The sequence below is a fragment of the Narcine bancroftii genome, chromosome 12 (assembly GCF_036971445.1).
Source record: "Narcine bancroftii isolate sNarBan1 chromosome 12, sNarBan1.hap1, whole genome shotgun sequence".
Classification (NCBI taxonomy): domain Eukaryota; kingdom Metazoa; phylum Chordata; class Chondrichthyes; order Torpediniformes; family Narcinidae; genus Narcine; species Narcine bancroftii.
This window is the reverse complement of record NC_091480.1, coordinates 59,754,749-59,773,675: the sequence shown is the minus strand read 5'-3', so window position 1 is coordinate 59,773,675 and position 18,927 is coordinate 59,754,749. Positions and strand designations below refer to the sequence as shown.

Below are 18,927 nucleotides of genomic sequence, written 5' to 3'. Positions count from 1 at the left end.
AAGAGGCCCATTATTACAGGATCGTAGACACGGGGTACATGCCCATCATTCCCAGAATGTGGATACGAAGAACAGATCCATCAATACTGGAATGTGGACACCGGGAACATGCCCATCATTACAAGAAGGTGGACATAGAGAACAGGCTCATCATTCCAGGAATGTGGACACAGGGAACAGGCACATTATTCCGGAAATGTGGACACGGGGAACAGGCCCATCATTTCAGGAATGTGGGCATAGGGAACAGGCCCGTTATTACTGAATTTTGGACATCGGGTACAGGCACATCATGCGCCAAATGTGGACACGAAGGACAGACCCATCAATACAAGAATATGGACACGGGTAACAGACCCATTATTTCTGGAATGTGGATACAGGGAATAGGCCCATCTTTACGGAGAAAAGGCACAGAGAAAAGGCACATAATTATGGCAATGTGGACAGGGAGAACAAACCCTTTATTCCAGGAATGTGGACTCGGGTAACAGGCCCATCATTACAGGAAGGTGGACACAGAGAAAAGGCCCATCATTACAGGAATGAGGACAGGGAGAAGAGACCCATCTTTCCTGGAATGTGGACAAAGGGAACAGGTACATTATTCCAGAAATGTGGACATGGGGAACAGGCCCATCATTACAGGATTGTGGAAAGGGGGAACAGGCCCCATTATTCCGGGAATGTGGACATGCGGAACAGGCCCATCATTACAGGAATGTGGACGCGGAGAACAGGCCCATAATTACAGGACTGTGGACACTGGGATCAAGCCCATCATACCAGTCATGTGGACACGTGGATCAGGCCCATCATTATGGGAATGTAGACACGGGGTACAGGCCCATCATTCCCCCATTGTGGATGCGAAGAACAGACGCATCAATATGGGAATGTGTACACGGAAATCAGGCCCATCATTATGGGAATGTGGAGATGGGGAACAGGACTATTATTCCTGGAATGTCGATATCGGAAACAGGCCTATTATTACTTAAATGTGCACACAGGGACCAGGCCCCAGTATTCAGGGAATGTGCACTCAGGGAACAGGCCCATCATTACAGGAAGGGGGACACAGAGAAAAGGCCTATAATTACAGGAATCTCTCGACGGGGAACATGCCCATCATTCGTGGAATGTGGACAAGGGTAACAGACCCATCATTACGGGTATGTAGATACGGGGAACAGACCCATCATTACAGGAATGTGAACACGGGGAACAGGCCCATCATTACAGGAATGTAGACACGGGGAACAAGCTCATCAAGACAGGAATGCGGACACGGGGAAAAGGCCCATCATGACCGGAATGTAGACATGGAAAAAGACCCATCATTACGGGAATGAGGACATGCGGAACAGGCGCAATTATTCCAGGAATGTGGACACGGAGAACTGATGCATCATTCAGGGAATGTGGACACGGGAAACAGGCCCATCTTTCCAGGAATGTGCACACAGGGAACAGGCACATTATTCTGGAAATGTGGACATGGGGAACAGGCCTATCATTATGGGAATGTGGAAACGGGGAACAGACCCATTGTTTCTGGAATGTGGATTCTGGAAACAGGCCCATCTTTCCAGGAAAGTGGACACAGGGATAAGACACATTATTCCGGAAATGTGGACATGGGGAACAGGCCCATTATTACAGGAATATAGACGGGGGAACAGGCCCTTCATTGAGGGAATGTGAACATGGGGCAGACCCATCATTACGGGAAAGTGGAAACAGGGAACAGGCCCCATTATTCAGGAAATGTGGACATAGGGAACAGGCCCATTATTCCAGGAGAGTGGAGATGGGGAATAGGCCTATCATAACAGCAATGTGGACACATGAAACAGGCCCATCATTACCAGAATGCAGACACGGAAAAAGACCCATCATTCCGGGAATGTTGACTTGGGGAACAGGCCCATCATTACAGGAAGGTGGACATTGGGTAAAGGCCTATCATTACGGGAATGTGCACAAGGAGAACACAACCATCTTTCCAGGAATGTGGACACAGGGAGCAGGCCCATTATTCCGGTAATGCTGACTCGGGGAACAGCCCCATCATTACAGGAAGGTGGACACAGAGAAAAGACCCATCATTACGGGAATGTTGACAGAGAAAACAGACCCATCTTTCCAGGAATGTGGACACAGGGAACAGGCACATTATTCTGGAAATGTGGACATGGGGAACAGGCCCATCATTATGGGTATGTGGAAACGGGGAACAGGACTATTATGACTGGAATGTGCACACAGGGAACAGGCCCCATTATTCAGGGAATGTGGACTTGGGGAAAAGGCCCATCATTACGGGAATGTGGACAGAGAAAACAGACCCATTCTTCCGGTAATGTGGACTCGGGAAACAGGCCCACCATTTCAGGAAGGTGGACATGGAGAAAAGGCCCATCATTACAGGAATGGAGACACAGGGAACAGGCACATTATTCCGGAAATGTGGACATGGGGAACAGGCCCATTATTACAGGATCGTGGACACGGGGTACAGGCCCATTATTCATAACGGAAATGTGGAGATGGTGAACAGGCCCATTATTCCACGAACGTGGACACAGGGAACAGGTCCATTATTCCGGGAATGTTGACTCAGAGAACAGACCCTTCATTCCCCGATTGTGGACACGGAGTATAACTAGACTCTGGGCTGTCTACAAGCATGTTGCATGGAGTTATGGTGTTTTACAGCACGGAAACATGTACCTCTGCCCACCTCGCTCTACTGACCCAGTTACTTCTACTTGACTATATTCATCCCATAACTCTGAAACTTGTTAGTGAGAGGACAACTCCAGAAACCAGTGGCAGATGAGCGAACGTAGGGAGGAGGGGCAGCCAGTTGCCATCCTTTGGAAATCAGGCAAAGAGCACCCCTGGCCATCTCCTGCCCTCTCCCATCCTCTGGTTGCTGTATCTTTCACGTACCCCAGTCTGAACCATGCCAAAGGGTCCCGGGTTCATTCCCAAGAACAGGACATCCTTCTGCGAGGAGCAGTACTTCTCCACGTAACATCGGTGAGGTTCCCAGGCGTATTCCAGAGGGTTGTAAACATGGCAAACTGGTGGTGGGAACTGGATCTCCCTCAGAAGAGCCAACAACTCTAGCTCCAGGTGAAGGAAAGACTCGGCCACTCCCTCCACCTTCGCCGTCTCCTGCTTGTCCATTGGCCTCACCCCAGAGGCCATTGGGGTCCCAGGCCTGCAGTGGGAAGTGATGCCAAGGTGAGGTGGTGGGGAACAGAAAAGCTAAACCCTGATCTCCTGCACTACAATCTACCCCCAAGACCCCTCTCACTGCACTCTCCCCATTTCCTCTCGTTCCTCCCCCTCTTGTACCCCTTTCTCCCTTCCCCTCAAATATTCCTCTCCCTCCCTCACCCCTTCTTCCCCTCCATTGCTACCCAAATTCTCACCACCTCTCCTCTCCCCCTCAAACCCTATTCCCTTTGCTAACCCAAACCACCTCCCCTCTCCCCTCATCTCAACCCCTACTCCCTTCTGCACTTTCCCTCCCTCCCCTCAAGCACTCCTCCCCAAGCCCCATCACCTGCCACTCCACTCACACCACCCCTTCACCCACTTCCCACCCCTATTTTGCACCCCTCACTGTTCTCCCTGCCCCTCACCCCCTCCTTCCCACGTACTACCCCCTCACTCTCCACAACCACTCCTTCCCAAACCCCTTCACCCTCAACCATGCATACCTGAAACCACTTTCCCTCCCTTCCAACAACTCAACACCTTCCCAACCCCTTCACCTGCCACCCCTCCCCTCCCCTCCATCTAAACCCCTACCCCCCTCGCTCCATCCATCACTGCCCTCTTGAATTTCCCACATCCTAACTCTCCAATCCATTACTTCTCCCTCTCCCTCCATCTCAACTCCCATCACTCCACTCCTCCAACCACCTCCACCATTCTCCGTCCCCCGCAGCCCCTTCTCCCCTCCCTCCCTGCTGGACCCACTTCCAACCCCCCCCACCCTTCTCCCTGCTTGTCCCACTTCCAAACCTACCCACTTCCCTCCCCTTTAGCCCCTCCCTCCCAGCTGGTACCATCTCCTACCCCCCCACCCCTCACCTTTCTCCCTCCCCCTCGGCCCCTCCCTCCCAGCTGGTCCCATCTCATACCCCCCCCACCCCTCACCTTTCTCCCTCCCCCTCGGCCCCTCCCTCCCAGCTGGTCCCACCTCCAAACCCCCCCCCACCCTTCCTACGCCCCTCCCTCCCTCCCTACTGGTCCAAACTCTAACACCCCCCACCCTTCTCCCTCCCCGCTGCCCCCCACCCTTCTCCCTCCCCGCTGCCCCCCACCCTTCTCCCTCCCCGCTGCCCCCCACCCTTCTCCCTCCCCGCTGCCCCCCCACCCTTCTCCCTCCCCGCTGCCCCCCACCCTTCTCCCTCCCCGCTGCCCCCCCACCCTTCTCCCTCCCCGCTGCCCCCCCACCCTTCTCCCTCCCCGCTGCCCCCCACCCTTCTCCCTCCCCGCTGCCCCCCCACCCTTCTCCCTCCCCGCTGCCCCCCACCCTTCTCCCTCCCCGCTGCCCCCCACCCTTCTCCCACGGCCCCTCCCTCCCTCCCTCCCTCCCTGCTGCTCACATCCCCTAGCCCCACGCTTCTCCCTCCCTCCCTGCTGGTCACAGCTCCTACCTCCCCCACATTTCTCCCTCAGCCCCTCCCTCCCTGCTGGTCCAACTTCCAACCTCCCCCACCCTTCTCCCACCCCCTCGGCCCCTCCCTCCCTACTAGTCCCACCTCCAACCCTCCGCTCCCTTCTCCCTCCGCTCCTCCTTTCCTGCTGGTCCCACCTCCAAAACCTCCACCCCCCATTTCTTCGGCCCTCCTCCTCCCCTCACGCCCACCTGAACTTCCCACTTTCTCCTCCCCCTCACGCCCACCTGAACTTCCCACTTTCTCCTCCCCATCACTCCGTTTCCACATTCCCCTCTTTCCCTCACCTCCAAAATCACCTTCTTCCTTCTCTCCCAAAACCTTTCTCCCAGTGGCCCCCGCCGCGCAAGGGTGGCTGGGATCTGTAGTTCAGCTCCGCGCATTAAAGCATTGCGCACGCGCAGAAGTCACGTTCTCGCATCCGAGCCTTCGCATTTTGCCGTGCCGTGAAAGGCGCCTGCGTTCCTCGGCCAAACCGAACGGGCATGCTCCTCGACAGCAGCCTCCTGCGAGGCGAGCCCAACAGCGTAGTGTTCCTTAGAGCGCCGCCACCGCCTGGGAGGGATTCCAACAGGCAGAGAAAGCCAACTTTTCCCCAACAAAACTTGGGCTGCTGGGGACAAAGTTTGTTGGGAAAATTAGCTGGGCAAGTATTGACATAATGGGACGAGGGATTGTTTTCATTGTGTGCCTATCAGCAATCAAGACATCATAGGGTATAGGGAGGGGTGTATGGACTACGGTGACAGAGATAGGGTAGGGTGTAGGGGCAGCCGGCGGGGAGGGAGCCTGTGGGGGGGGGGGGGTGAGGAGGGAGACTGTGGGAGGGTGGGAGGGCGTGAGGAGGGAGAATGTGGGAGGGGATGAGGAGGGAGGCTGTGGGACGGAGGGCGTGAGGAGGGAGACTGTGGGAGGGAGGGGGTGAGGAGGGAGGCTATGGAAGGGGGTGAGGAGGGAGGCTGTGGAAGGGGGTGAGGAGGGAGGCTGTGGGAGGGAGGGGGTGAGGAGGGAGGCTGTGGGAGGGAGGGGGTGAGGAGGGAGGCTGTGGGAGGGAGGGGGTGAGGAGGGAGGCTGTGGAAGGGGGTGAGGAGGGAGGCTGTGGAAGGGGGTGAGGAGGGAGACTGGGAGGGGGTCAGGAAGGAGACTGGGAGGGGGGGGACTGGGATGGAGTGAGGAGGGGAGACTATGGGAGGGAGGGGGTGAGGAGGGAGACTGTGGGAAGCAGAAACAGTGAGGAAATGCACCTCATAGCGGACGTTAAACACATTTCACTGTTGTTGGTTATTATGCATTCAAGACAAGTTCCTCTGCATTGGGAGTTAATCTTCACAGCCATCACAATTAAAAGGTTAAGGTTCTATTTCCTGTCACGTAACACTTTATTTTGAATACATACATGAATTTCTTTAACTTTTGTCCACCATACGGTAAACAGAGAGTCACCACTTTGTCCAGTGTCCCTCACAGAAACCTTCAGGTGGTCTCCCGTCCGAGTACTGGCCAGGCCTGAGCCTGCTTCGCGTCCGACATCAGACAATCTCAGGCATATTCAGGTCATATTAAACACTTCTGCAAACCTGCAGCCCTGGCAACCCTCAGCAAAGTGAAAAGTGGTCTGACATCGGAGTTAAAGTGAAGAGGTCACACATTCAAAGACTGTGGGGATAAAGTGAGGCTTGAGACAGAAAGAAGGAAAAAGAGAGAGAGGACAGAGAGATAGAAAGAAAAATAGAGCTAATTAGGAAGTGGAAAGGGAGAGAACACCATGGATGGATAAAGAGAGTGCAGGAGCGAGAGAGTGTGGAAATAGGATTAAAGGAATGGGAGAGAGAAGTGAGGAAAGTGGAGGAGAAAGGGGAGAGGTAAATGGAGAGAGAGAGTGAGAGTGAGAGGGAGAGAGAAAGACACTGGCTGTATCTCTCTCCCTCTCCCTGCCTCTCATCCATTCTGGCACTCCCTCTCCCTCTGTCTTGTCCACCTCCTCACTTCCACCAATGTTTTGGATTTTGCCCACTCCTCAGCCCATCCACCCCCATCTCTGCCCCCCCACCCAGCTGCTGAAGTGCAACTTTCCTTCCCCTCCTCTAATTCTGTGCACTTTTCTCCAGGTGACATTTTCACACATGTTTGTGTCAGGTTTTGCATCCTAAGCAGTCGATTAAAGGTCTTTCACAGCCTCTCAGACCACTGGGATGGTCTGATCACTGATGTGGCCTTGCATCCCTGATCCTGTATTCTGCCTGTTGGAGCCTAACCTTGGCTTGGTCGATACCTGCACTTATATTCCAGAAGTCTTTTGCTCTTTGTGGAAGTGAAGCCTTCATTTGTTGCTTACAAAGCAACACTGGGATTAATGGTCTCTTTCCCAGGGTTTAACCACCATTCATCCATGGGAATAACTCTCATTAAAGGGATTAAATACAAGTCCTCCCTTGGTCTAACACTAAACTGGGATTTATGGTGTCATGACGACAACCTTGCGCTCAATGTCAGCAAAACCAAGGAGATGATTGTGGGCTTCAAGAGGAAGTCGGGGAACTGACCCAGTCCTCATCAAGGGCTCAGTCATGGAGAGGGTCAAGAGCTTCCGAATTCCTGGGGGGTCAACATCTCCGAGAATCTGTCCTGGAGTCTCCACGTTGATGCATTTACAAAGAAACCTCGCCAGCGGCTATACTTTGAGGTGTCTGAGGAGATTCAATATTGTCACCAAAGACACTCGTAAACTTCTACAGGTGGACCGTGGGGAGCATTCTAGCTGGTTGCATCACTGCCTGGTATGGAGGCACCAACTCTCAGGACAAGAATAAACTCCAGAGGGTTGTTAACTCGCCCTGCAGCATCACAGACACCAGACTTCACTCCATCGAAAACATTGACATGAAGCGTTGTCTTAAGAAAGCAGCCTTTATCCTCAAAGACCCCACCACCCAGGCCGGGCCCTCTTCACTTTACTACCATCGGGGTAAAAGGTACAGGAGCCCAAAGACGAGCACCCAGCGGCACAAGAACAGCTTCTTCCCCGCTGCCATCAGATTACTGAATGATCAACGAACCAAAGACACTGCCTGACTTTTCATGCACTATTTTTATTCATTTTGTAAGGTGGTTAAAAATGTTTGCCCAGTGATGCTGTCGGAACAATACATTCTGAATCTGATTCTGAACTTCTTCACATAGCGTAGTGGAGTGTGCAGCAAGCTGCCAGCTGAAGTGGTGAATGGGGGCTCAGGTCCATGGATGGGAGGGGTATGGAGGGATCTGGACTGGGTGCAGGTCAGTGGGACGCGGCAGAATAATAGTTCAGCAAGACCCCAGGCATGAGTAATTACCCACCTCGGATTAAAACCCCCTCCCCCCCTTGGCGATTGACACACCCCCCCCCCTACCCGGGAATTGACTGCCCCTTGGGATTGATCCCCTAACCTGGGGATTGACCCTTCCTCACCCTGGAGATTGACCCCCGACTCCGTGGATACCACCACACTCCAAGGGGACCGAACGGCCGACGCCAGCGTGGTCATGAGCGATGATCTGCTGCTCCCGACTGGCGGCATTCCGGTACTGCAGGCTTCGCACTGCATTTCCCCCTTCCCCGTCCCTCTTCTCTCAACCCCCTCTCCCTCACTCCTCTCCACCCCACTTCTCCCCTCTCCCTCTCCACAGCCCCATCTACCCTTCCCTCAAGCCTCTCCCCCTCCAGTCAGCCCCCTCTACCCTTCCCTCTCCCCCTCACACCCTTCTCCCCTCAACCCCCTCTCCCCTTTACCCTTCCCTCGACCCCTCTTTCTCCCTCTCCCCTCAGCCCCCTCTCTCATTCTCCCCTCAGCCCCTCTCCTCTCCCATCACCCCACTTTCCCCTCAGCCCCCTCTCTCCCTCTCCCCTCACCCTTTCTCCCCTCAGCCCCCTCTCCCAACCAATCTGCCTCACCCTCCCACACCCTACCTCCCACACTCCCTCCCCCTCTACTGACCACATTCCACCACCATCATTGTGAAATGCATCCTGGATTGCAACAAAGAATCCTTGGAGGGGATAAAACAGACAGAAACTGGTGGCTGTGTACATGGTTCGAATGAGAGACATCACATTAATGCAGGTAAATGAGATGAACGGGGTGGGGGGGGGGAAGAGATTAGACTGGGTGGGGTATTACAGGCTTGATTATACTGAGTGGGATATTACAGGCGGGATTAGACTGGGTGGGGTATTACAGGGGGAATTAGACTGGGTGGAGTATTACAGGGGGATTAGACTGGGTGGGGTATTACAGGCTTGATTATACTGAGTGGGGTATTACAGGCGGGATTAGACTGGGTGGGGTATTACAGGCTTGATTATACTGAGTGGGGTATTACAGGCGGGATTAGACTGGGTGGGGTATTACAGGCTTGATTATACTGAGTGGGGTATTGCAGGCGGGATTAGACTGGGTGGGGTATTACAGGGGTATTAGACTGGGTGGGGTATTACAGGGGGATTAGACTGGGTGGGGTATTACAGGGGGATTAGACTGGGTGGGGTATTACAGGGGGATTAGACTGGGTGGGGTATTACAGGGGGATTAGACTGGGTGGGGTATTACAGGGGGATTAGACTGGGTGGGGTATTACAGGGGGATTAGACTGGGTGGGGTATTACAGGGGGATTAGACTGGGTGGGGTATTACAGGGAGATTAGACTGGGTGGGATATTACAGGGGATTAGACCGGGTGGGGTATTACAGGGGGATTAGTGTGGGTGGGGTATTACAGGGGGGGGATTAGACTGAGTGGGGTATTACAGGCTTGATTATTCTGTGGGGTATTACAGGGGGGGATTAGACTGGGTGGGGTATTACAGGCTTGATTATTCTGTGGGGTATTACAGGTGAAACAGATTGGGTGGGATATTACAGGGGATTAGACTAGGTGGGGTATACAGGGGTTTAGATCAGTTGGGGTATTACAGGGGATTTGACTAGGTGGGGTATACAGGGGTTTAGACCAGTTGGGGTATTACAGGGGATTTGACTAGGTGGGGTATACAGGGGTTTAGACCAGTTGGGGTATTACAGGGGGATTAGTGTGGGTGGGGTATTACAGGCTTGATTATACTGAGTGGGGTATTACAGTCGGGATTAGACTGGGTGGGGTATTACAGGGGGATTAGACTGGGTGGGGTATTACAGGGAGATTAGACTGGGTGGAGTATTACAGGGGGATTAGTGTGGGTGGGGTATTACAGGCTTGATTATACTGAGTGGGGTATTACAGGCGGGATTAGACTGGGTGGGGTATTACAGGGGGATTAGACTGGTGGGGTATTACAGGGGATTAGACCGGGTGGGGTATTACAGGGAGATTAGTGTGGGTGGGGTATTACAGGCTTGATTATTCTGTGGGGTATTACAGGGGGGATTAGACTGGGTGGGGTATTACAGGATTGATTATTCTGTGGGGTATAACAGGTGGAACAGACTAGGTTGGGTATTACAGGCAGGATTAGATTGGGTGGGGTATTACAGGGGATTAGACTAGGTGGGGTATACAGGGGTTTAGACCAGTTGGGGTATTACAGGGGGATTAGTGTGGGTGGGGTATTACAGGGGGGATTAGACTGGATGGGGAAATTACAGGTGGGATTAGACTGGTTAGGTATTACAGGAGGATTAGACTGGGTGGGGTATTACAGGTGGGATTAGACTGGGTGGGGTATTACAGGTGGGATGAGACTGGGTGGGGTATTACAAGGGGGATTAGACTGGATGGGGTATTACAGGGGGATTAGATTGGGTGGGGCTTTATTGGTGTACCAACAGTAGATACGTGGAGGCCTTGGCAGAGCATCTCCGAAAGCAGGTACACACTCCAGCCCCCCCCCCCACCCCCCCCCCCCCCCCACACACCCGGGAGACCTGGGTCTGCAATTCCCGGAAAGAGGGGGTCCCTTTGACAGGGACTGGACAGGTTGGGGCTTGTGATCCTTGGAGCTTTGAAAGACGAAGGGCTCCCATCCTGAGGAGGATCAGCAGGAAAGACTTGGAGGGAGGTGTGGGAGGGACCCAAAGGAGGGGATAGAGGGACAGGATCAGGGGCCGGTCGATTAAAACAGGTCGGGGGGTGCGTCTCCTCTCAGAGGCAGGGATGAGATCCCTGCCTCTGAGGATGCTGGGGGCCCAATCACTGATGTATTGAAGGATATTTGGTAAGACGTAGGGGTTGAGGGGAATGGGTACAGGGGGAGGTTGTGTAGGAGAGGTGGCAGAGGAGATTCACCAGGTTGTTCCAGGACAGTGTCCCATTGACGGGAAGAGCGGAGTGACTTGGTCCCTACTCCCTGAAACACAGGAGGGTGAAGGGGATGTGATCGAGGGGTATAAATCCCACAGATCAGAGGTGGATTGAAAGGACCGATTTTGGGTGAGGGAGAAGAGATTGAGAGGGGATGTGAAGGAGGGCTTTCTCCCCACCCCCCACCCCCACTCCCGAGAATGGTGAGAACCTGGACCATACTGCTGGGGAGAGGGGGAGAAGCAGGGTAACTGACAGTGTTTAGGAAGTGTGCAGACCAGCAGAGGGCGGTAGGATTAACAGATGTGGATGCCTGCACAGACGGTGGGCCGAATGGCCTGTTTTGTGCAATATGGCTCTGGGATTCTCGGGGTGAAGAAGGGGTTTGACACACTTGCTTCATGGGTCAGGGCGCTGAGTCCAGGAGCAGGACGTCCCGTTACAACTCTCCAGGATGTTGGGGAGACCACACTTGGAATATTGTGTTCAGTTCTGGTCACCTCATTTCAGGAAGGATGTGGACACTATGGAGAGGGGGCAGAGGAGATTTATCAGGATGTTGCCTGGATTGGGAAACAAGTCTTATGAGGCCAGGTTATGGGACTTTTCTCTTTAAAGCGTAGAAGGATGGGAGGAGACTTGATAGAGGTCTACAAGATTATGAGAGGCATAGATAGGGTGGACAGTCAGCACCTGTTTCCCAGGGCAGGATCAGCAAACACCAGAGGACGTCCGTACAGTGAAGGGAGGGAAGTTTAAGGGAGAGATCAGGGGTAAGTTTTTTTATACAGAGAGTTGTGGGGGCCTGGAATGCCTTGCTAGGGGTAGTGGTGGAGGCTGGAACATTGGGGGCATTTAAGAGACTCTTAGACAGGAACATGAATGGAAGAAAAATATAGGGTTACAGGGTTGGGAGGGTGCAGTACTTTCTAAAATTTATTTAAATTTTTCTTAGACATTCAGCACATTAACGGGCCATTTCAGCCCACGAGTCCGTGCCACCCTATTTACAGCCAATTAACCGATAACCACCAGTACGTTTCGAACGGTGGGAGGAAACTGGAGCACCCATCCCGGGGAAAATCCATGGGGAGAATGTACCAGTCCCTCACAGACAGGACAGGATTTGAACCCCAATCCTGATCAATGGTGCTGTAAAGGTGTTGCGCTCATTGCTACGCCAACCGTTCAGGGATATCTGGGTTGGCACAGCATCGAGGGGAGAAGGGCCTGTACTGTGCTGTAGTGTTCTATGTTCTATGTTCCTAGGCCTCATCTCAGCTGGGACCAATGGTCACCAATGACAGCTGGGCCTTGCTGACCTGCGATGCATCCGCCTCGGAGTACCGCCACTTCGGGGCCTTCCTGGGAATGGCAGTGTGTGCTGTGGGCACCCTGGGCAACGGGCTGACCATCCTGGCCTTCGTGCTGGACCCTCGCCTCCGCACCACCTTCAACCTGCTCATCCTCAATCTGACGCTGGCGGACCTGGCCTACTGCGCCCTCCTGCAGCCCGTCACCATCCACACCTACATGCAGGAGGCCTGGAACTGGGGCCGGGCACCCTGCCAGGTCTTTGGCCTGTTGCTCTTCACCCTCAACCTGGTCTCCATCCTCAGCATGGGCCTGGTGGCTGGCAGCCGCTATGCCCTGGTGACCAGGCCTGAAGCATTCCGTCGGGCTTTCCGCCCCCTGGCTCTGCCTCTGTGGCTGGGCCTGCCCTGGATGCTTTCTTTCACCTGCCTGGCCCCCTTCTGGGATGTCTTTGAGTTCCTGCCCGCAGTGTGCACCTGCTCGTTCAACCGTCGGCGGGGCAGGCCTTACACCAGCATCCTGCACGGCCTCACCTTCGGCCTGGGCCTCTCCTCCATTGGGGTCTTCTACCTGCTGATACACCGCAGGATGAGGAAAGTGTCGCAGGCCCTGAGCAGCTACGGGGCGCGGAGGAACGAGGGCGAGAGAGAAGGCAGCCTGGTGCAGGCCAGGAAGTCCAGGGGCAGGCGGGGCAAGGAGGCTGAGTTCTCCAGGGTGACAGCCATGTGCTTCGCCATGTTCCTGGTCTACCTGGGCTGCTACTTACCCTTTTGCCTGCTCCACCTGGTGGGCAAATGGCTGTCGGCTTCGGCCCTGGCTCAAACCCTGGTCGGCAACCTCACCTGGTTCAACAGCTGCCTCAACCCCCTGCTCTATGCCGCCATGAACCGCCAGTTTCGCCAGGGCTACCAGGCCGTATTCCAGAGGCTGGCCTGCTGGGCCGTGGGAAGGGGAGCTGCCTCCAGAACCCAGGGGTCCAGTGGTGGAAGGCCGAGCAGGGTGTCGGAACCAGGGAACGGCCTCAGGCTGGGAGGGGGATCCAGGGCAGGCGAGGGAGGCCTGTGATTAGTGTGGGGGTGGGGGGGGAGATGGTGGGTGGTTGAGGGGGGTGACCAGGAGGAGTGTGACCGTCAGCACAATGCCATTAGAGTGAACAGAACCGGGGTTCAAATCCCACACTGTAAGGAGTTTGTACGCTCTCCCCAAGTCTGTGTGGGTGTTCCCCGGGGGAATGGTTTCCTCCCACCATTCGAAATGTACTGTGGGGGGGAGTAGATGTAATTGGGCAGCATGGACTCGTGGGCCGATGGGACCTGTTACCGTGCTGTAGATCTAAATTTAAATTTTGACAGGGGAGAAGGTGACCATGTGGGGTTCAGGGTCTCTGGGCAACACACAGGGTTGGATTTCACTTGCAAGCCTTTTTCAACAGCGTTCTTCCCCACATCACCCCGAAAGGCACACAATCCACACCGGGACCCGGCCCTTCTGCTCACAAGTTCCCCTCTCCGATTCCCTGCACTGAAAATAACAACATATTTATGCTACAAAGTGATTTTTATTGTGTTTATCTCTCTCGTTGATGGGATGGACAAGGTCACGGTGAGAGAAGTGTCGGGGTCATGGTGAGGTCAGGTCATGGTGAGGTGAGTGTCAGGGTCATAGTGAGGGGAGTGTCAGGGTCACAGTGAAGTCAGGGTCACGGTGAGGGGAGTGTCAGGGTCATGATGAGGGGAGTGTCAGGGACATGGTGAGGCCGGGGTCACAATGAGGGGATTGTCAGGGTCATGGTGAGGTTTGGGACACCTTGTCAGAGTTACGATGAGATCGGGGTCAAAGTGAGGTCATGGTCACGATGAGGTCTGGATCACAGAGGTTGAGGTTATGGAGCGGTCAAGGTCACAGTGAGATCGGGTCATGGCGAGGATGTGGCAAGGTGAGGTTGGGGGTCACTGTCTCATTCGCCCAGTCGACAGGGTTGTAGAATCATAGATTACCCACCTCTCCCTGTGGGATCACAGAGCAGTTTCTCTCCTACCCCTTCACCGCCTCACCCCCTCACCAAACCTTCATCACCACTCCCTCCCCCTCACCATCCCCTCCCTCCCCCTCACCGTCCCCTCCCTCCCCCTCACCATCCTCTCCCTCCCCTCACCATCCCCTCTCTCCCTCCTCACCACCACCTACCATGGTTGTTCTTCATCGCTGAATCTTCAGCAGCACTCCCTCCTCATGACCTACAATCCCCAGCAGGCGGAGGTGAGTACAGGTGGGGTGTGAGGTAGTGAAGAGGAGGGTGAGGGGATGGGTGGGGTAGTGAGTAGGGGAGTGAGGTGATGGGTGGGGAAGTGAGGAGGGGGAGAGGGGATGGTGGGGTGTGGGGTAGTGAGGAGGGGGTGAGGTGATGGATGGGGTAGTGAGTAAGGGAGTGAAGGGATGGGTGGGGTAGTGAGTAGGGGAGTGAGGGAATGGGTGGGATAGTGAGTAGGGCAGTGAAGGGATGGAAGGGGTGAGGGGACAGGTGGGGTGTGGGGTAGTGAGGATGGGAGTAAGAGGATGTGTGGGATGTGGAGTAATGAGGAGGTGGGTGATGGGACAGGTGGTGTAGTGAGGGGGGATGAAGGGATGGATGGAGTAGTGAGTAGGGGAGTGAGGGGATGGGTGGGGTAGTGAGGAGGGGGTGAGGGGATAGGTGGGGTGTGGGGAGGGTGGTGAGGAGATGGGTGGGTAGTGAGTAGGGGTTGAGGGGATGGGTGGGGTGTGGGGTAGTGAGGAGGGGAGTAAGAGGATGGGTGGGATGTGTAGTGAGGAGGGAGGTGATGGGACAGGTGGCCTGTGGGGTAGTGAGGAGGGGGGTGAGGGGATGGGTGGGTAGTGAGTAGGGGTTGAGGGGATGGGTGGGGTGTGGGGTACTGAGAAGGGCGTGAGAGGATGGGTGGGGTAGTGAGAAGTGGATGAGGGGATGGATGGGGTGTGGGTTAGTGAAGAAGGAGTGAGAAGATGGGTGGGGTGTGGGGTAGTGAGGTGGGTGAGGAGATGGGTGAATTGGATTCTGGAATTATGACATTGTTGCCATCAGTGAAACTTGGTTGCAGGAAGGTCAGGACTGGCAGTTCAATGTTCTGGGCTTCCGTTAATTTAGACGCGATAGAGCGGGGGACTGAAAGGGGGAGGAGAGGCATTGCTCATCAGGGAAAATATCACAGCTGTGCTCAGGCAGAACAGAGAAGAGAGGTGTCTACTGAGGTTATATGGGTCAAGCTGAGAAACAGGAAAGGCAATGACCACACTCATGGGTTTGTATTATAGACTAACCGATAGTCAACAAGAATTGGAGGATGAATTCTGTCGAGAGATAGCAGACAGCTGCAGGAAACATAAGGTTGTGATCGGAGGGGATTTTAACTTTCAACATACTGACTGGGACTTCCAGACCGTAAAAGGGCTGGATGGCTCGGAGTTTGTCAGATCTGTTCAGGAAATTTTTCTGATTTTATAAATCAATATATCGAGGAACCAACCAGAAAGAATGCAATACTGGATCTCCTATTAGGGAACGAGAGAGGACAGGTGACATTTTGGGTCCAGTGATCATAATGCCATTAGTTTCAAGTTAATTATGGAGAAGGATCGGTCTGGGTCTTGGGTTGAGGTTCTAAATTGGAGAAAGGCCACTTTGAGGAAATGAGAAAGGTCTGGAATGTGTGGATTTGGATACATTGTTTTCTGGCAAGAACCTGCGAGGTAAGTGGAGGAACTTCAAAGGCTATGTAATTGAGCCAAAAGAAATGGGGGAGATCTTTGATGCATATTTTTGCATCTGTATTTACTCAGGAAATTGGCACAGATTCTGGGGCAGTGAGGCACACAAGCAGTAAGATCATCGATCCTTTCCAGGTTAAAGAGGAGGAGGTGCTTGCTGTCTTAAAGCAGAGCAAGGTGAATAAATCCCCAATCCCTGACAAAGTACTCCCTCAGTCCTTGAGGGAGACAAGTGCAGACATTGCGGGGACCCTCGCCAGATATATTTAAAACGTCCTTAGCCACCAGAGGTGCTGGAGGTAGCTCATGCTGTTCTGTTCTTGAGAAATGGCTCCAAAAATATCACAGGAAATTATAGGCCAGTGAGGCAGAAGTCAATAGTGGGTGTGTTATTGGAAGATGTTCGAAGAGATTGGATATCCAAGTGTTTGGAGTGTCAGGGACTGATTAGGGATACTCAGCATGACTTTGTGCATGGTATGTGTGTTTAACTAATCTTGTAGAGTTTTTCGAGGAGGTTACCAGGAAAGTTTACGAAGGAAAGGCTGTGGATGTTGTCCACACGAACTTTAGGAAGGACCTTGAGACAAGGTCTCAAATGGGAAGTGAGGCAGGAAGGTTCAGTCACTTGGATTTCATGGTGAGGTTGTAAACTGGATTCAGCATCGGCTTTATGGGAGAAGCCAGAGAGTAGTGATGGATGATTGCTTCTCAGACTGGACGCCCGTGATTAGTGATGTGTCTCAGGGATCGGTGCTGGGACCATTGTTGTTTGTCATCTATATCAATGATCTGGATGATAATGTGGTAAATTGGATCAGCAAGTTTGCAGGTGACACTAAGATTAGAGGTGTGTACAGTGAAGAAGGTTTTCAAAGCTTGCAGAGGGATCTGGACCAGCTGGAAAAATGGGCTGAACAATGGCATTTAATGCAGACAAGTGTGAGGTGTTGCATTTGGAAGGACAAACCAAGAAAGGACAAACACAGTAAATGGTCAGGCACTGAGGAGTGAGGAGGAGCAGAGAGATATGGGAATTCAGATACATTGTTCCCTGAAGGTGGCATTGCATGTGGACAGGGTTGTAAACAGAGCTCTTGGCACCTTGGCCTTTAGAAATCAAAGTATTGAGTACAGGAGATGGGATGTTATGTTGAAGTTATTCAAGTTATTGGTGAGGCCACACTTAGAATATTGTTTGCAGTTCTGGTTGCCCAGCAGCAGGGAGGAGATCAATAAGATTGAAAGAGGGCAGAGAAGATTTACTAAGATGTTACCGGATCTTCAGGAGTTGAGTGACCGGGAAAGATTCTCCTTGGAACGAAGAAGGGTGAGAAGAGACTTGATATGGGTATAGACAGCGTAGATGCGACAGGATGTTTCCAATTAGATTGGGGAGATAAATTTGAGAGGTCATAGCTTCAGGCTGAAAGGGGAGAGGTATAACGGGGACATTGGGTAAGGTTTTTCACTCAGAGAGAATGGAATGAGCTGCCATCCGATGTAGTGAAAACAGATTCAATCTTGAGTGTTAAAAATGAATTGGATCAATACATGGATAGGAGAGGTCTGAAGGGTTATGGAATGAGAGCAGATCAGTGGGACTGGCTAGTTTTATTAGTCAGCACAGACTGGAAGGGTTGAATGGCCTGTTTTCTGTGCTGTAACGTTCTGTGGTTCTAAGGCAGATGACCAAAGCAAGTTCATAGATAACTGTGCAAAGGCCATGGTGGGAGAATTATACCAGAAAGCAGAGCGAGTATCATTGTTAAGTAACATGGAAGTCCGACTCCCAACTAAAAACCACACGATGGAATGTGGAAATGCAGAGTTGCGTTCCCCTGGAGAAAATCGTGTACTATCTAAAGAGGAAATGAGACACATTCGTTAAAGTGTGGCAACCCTATTTGAAATACATGGGCACGCAGATGTGACTAGTTCTCCCTCCCTTCGAAATATGGACACTTTAAAAATCTATCCTGGCAGGGAAAGGAGTGGAGTCAAGGAAGTGGGACATGGCACATTTTGTTTACTTCTTTCTTTTTATTCCTTCCCTGTGTTATTTAGTGAGTGAGGTTGGTTTTTTCTCAAGTTTCTTGTATAATCTGTATGATTATATGTTTGGGGTATGGGAGGGGTGTGGTGATATGAAAAAACTGCTATGTATGAGTTGCTGGCCCACCCACTGATATCTCATTCCCCCTGTGACCTGGCCATATAGGTCAGCCTCCCTCCCCCTGTCCATTCATTTGAGCACGTGGAGTCAGGCCAGCTACAATCTAAAGTGTATTAAAGCCTATCGTTCTCACTCAGTCTTTGGAGTAATTGATAGAGCGTATCGGGGGGTGGGGGGAGTAAATACAGACTCTGTATGCTATTTGAATGTGGGAAAAGATGTTGGTATTGGTTGTTTGAATTGTGTTATGAGTCTATGAAAACCAAAATAAAATATATAAATAAAGAATCACAACAACTAAACATTTACTGTGTTTCCAGCAGTTTCGATTTTCTTTCCCATTTTTTGCATCTGCTGATTCTTTTCTCTATTTCCCTATTTTCTTGAGTATCTTGCAGTGAGATTGAATGATCATTATAAATTTTTATTTCTTATCAACTCATAAGACAATTTTCCACTCTGGCCTGTGTTACATCCTAAAGACCAGCAGAAATAGAATTTCACCAGGATAATGGTATCTTCAAAACAATAATTTTTATTAATAAACTATTAATAATATCAAATTTTACTTAACTCTAAACTTAACCCCCAACTATGTGCCTGTGTATGTGTGTGTGTGTGTGTGTGTGTGTGTGTGTGTGTGTGTTAGTGTGTACGTGTGTTTGTGTGTACATGTGTGTACGTGTGTGTGTGTTTTCA

The 18,927-nt window shown here is 52.4% G+C and overlaps 2 protein-coding genes across 3 annotated transcripts in view; one reads left to right on the top strand and one right to left on the bottom strand.

The window, feature by feature from the left end:
• smug1 (single-strand-selective monofunctional uracil-DNA glycosylase 1) overlaps window positions 1-5,078 on the bottom strand; it is a 157,834-nt gene extending 152,756 nt beyond the window's left edge. Inside the window, exons 1-2 of one of the 2 annotated variants that reach the window (XM_069906182.1) lie at window positions 4,991-5,078; window positions 2,959-3,232 (exon numbers count right to left, since the gene is read on the bottom strand). In XM_069906182.1, coding sequence (XP_069762283.1) covers window positions 2,959-3,219 — 261 coding nt within the window. In that variant the 5' untranslated portion in view covers window positions 3,220-3,232; window positions 4,991-5,078. The remainder of the gene's footprint in view (window positions 1-2,958; window positions 3,233-4,990) is intronic. The other variant, XM_069906183.1, reaches the window with a different exon arrangement.
• Window positions 5,079-8,556: 3,478 nt separating this feature from the next.
• LOC138747188 (G-protein coupled receptor 84-like) lies at window positions 8,557-13,359 on the top strand. Its single transcript, XM_069906178.1, has 2 exons — window positions 8,557-8,803; window positions 12,246-13,359. The coding sequence occupies exons 1-2, from the start codon at window positions 8,771-8,773 to the stop codon at window positions 13,353-13,355; spliced, it is 1,143 nt and encodes a 380-aa protein (XP_069762279.1). The 5' UTR covers window positions 8,557-8,770; the 3' UTR covers window positions 13,356-13,359.
• The last annotated feature ends 5,568 nt before the right edge of the window (window positions 13,360-18,927 follow it).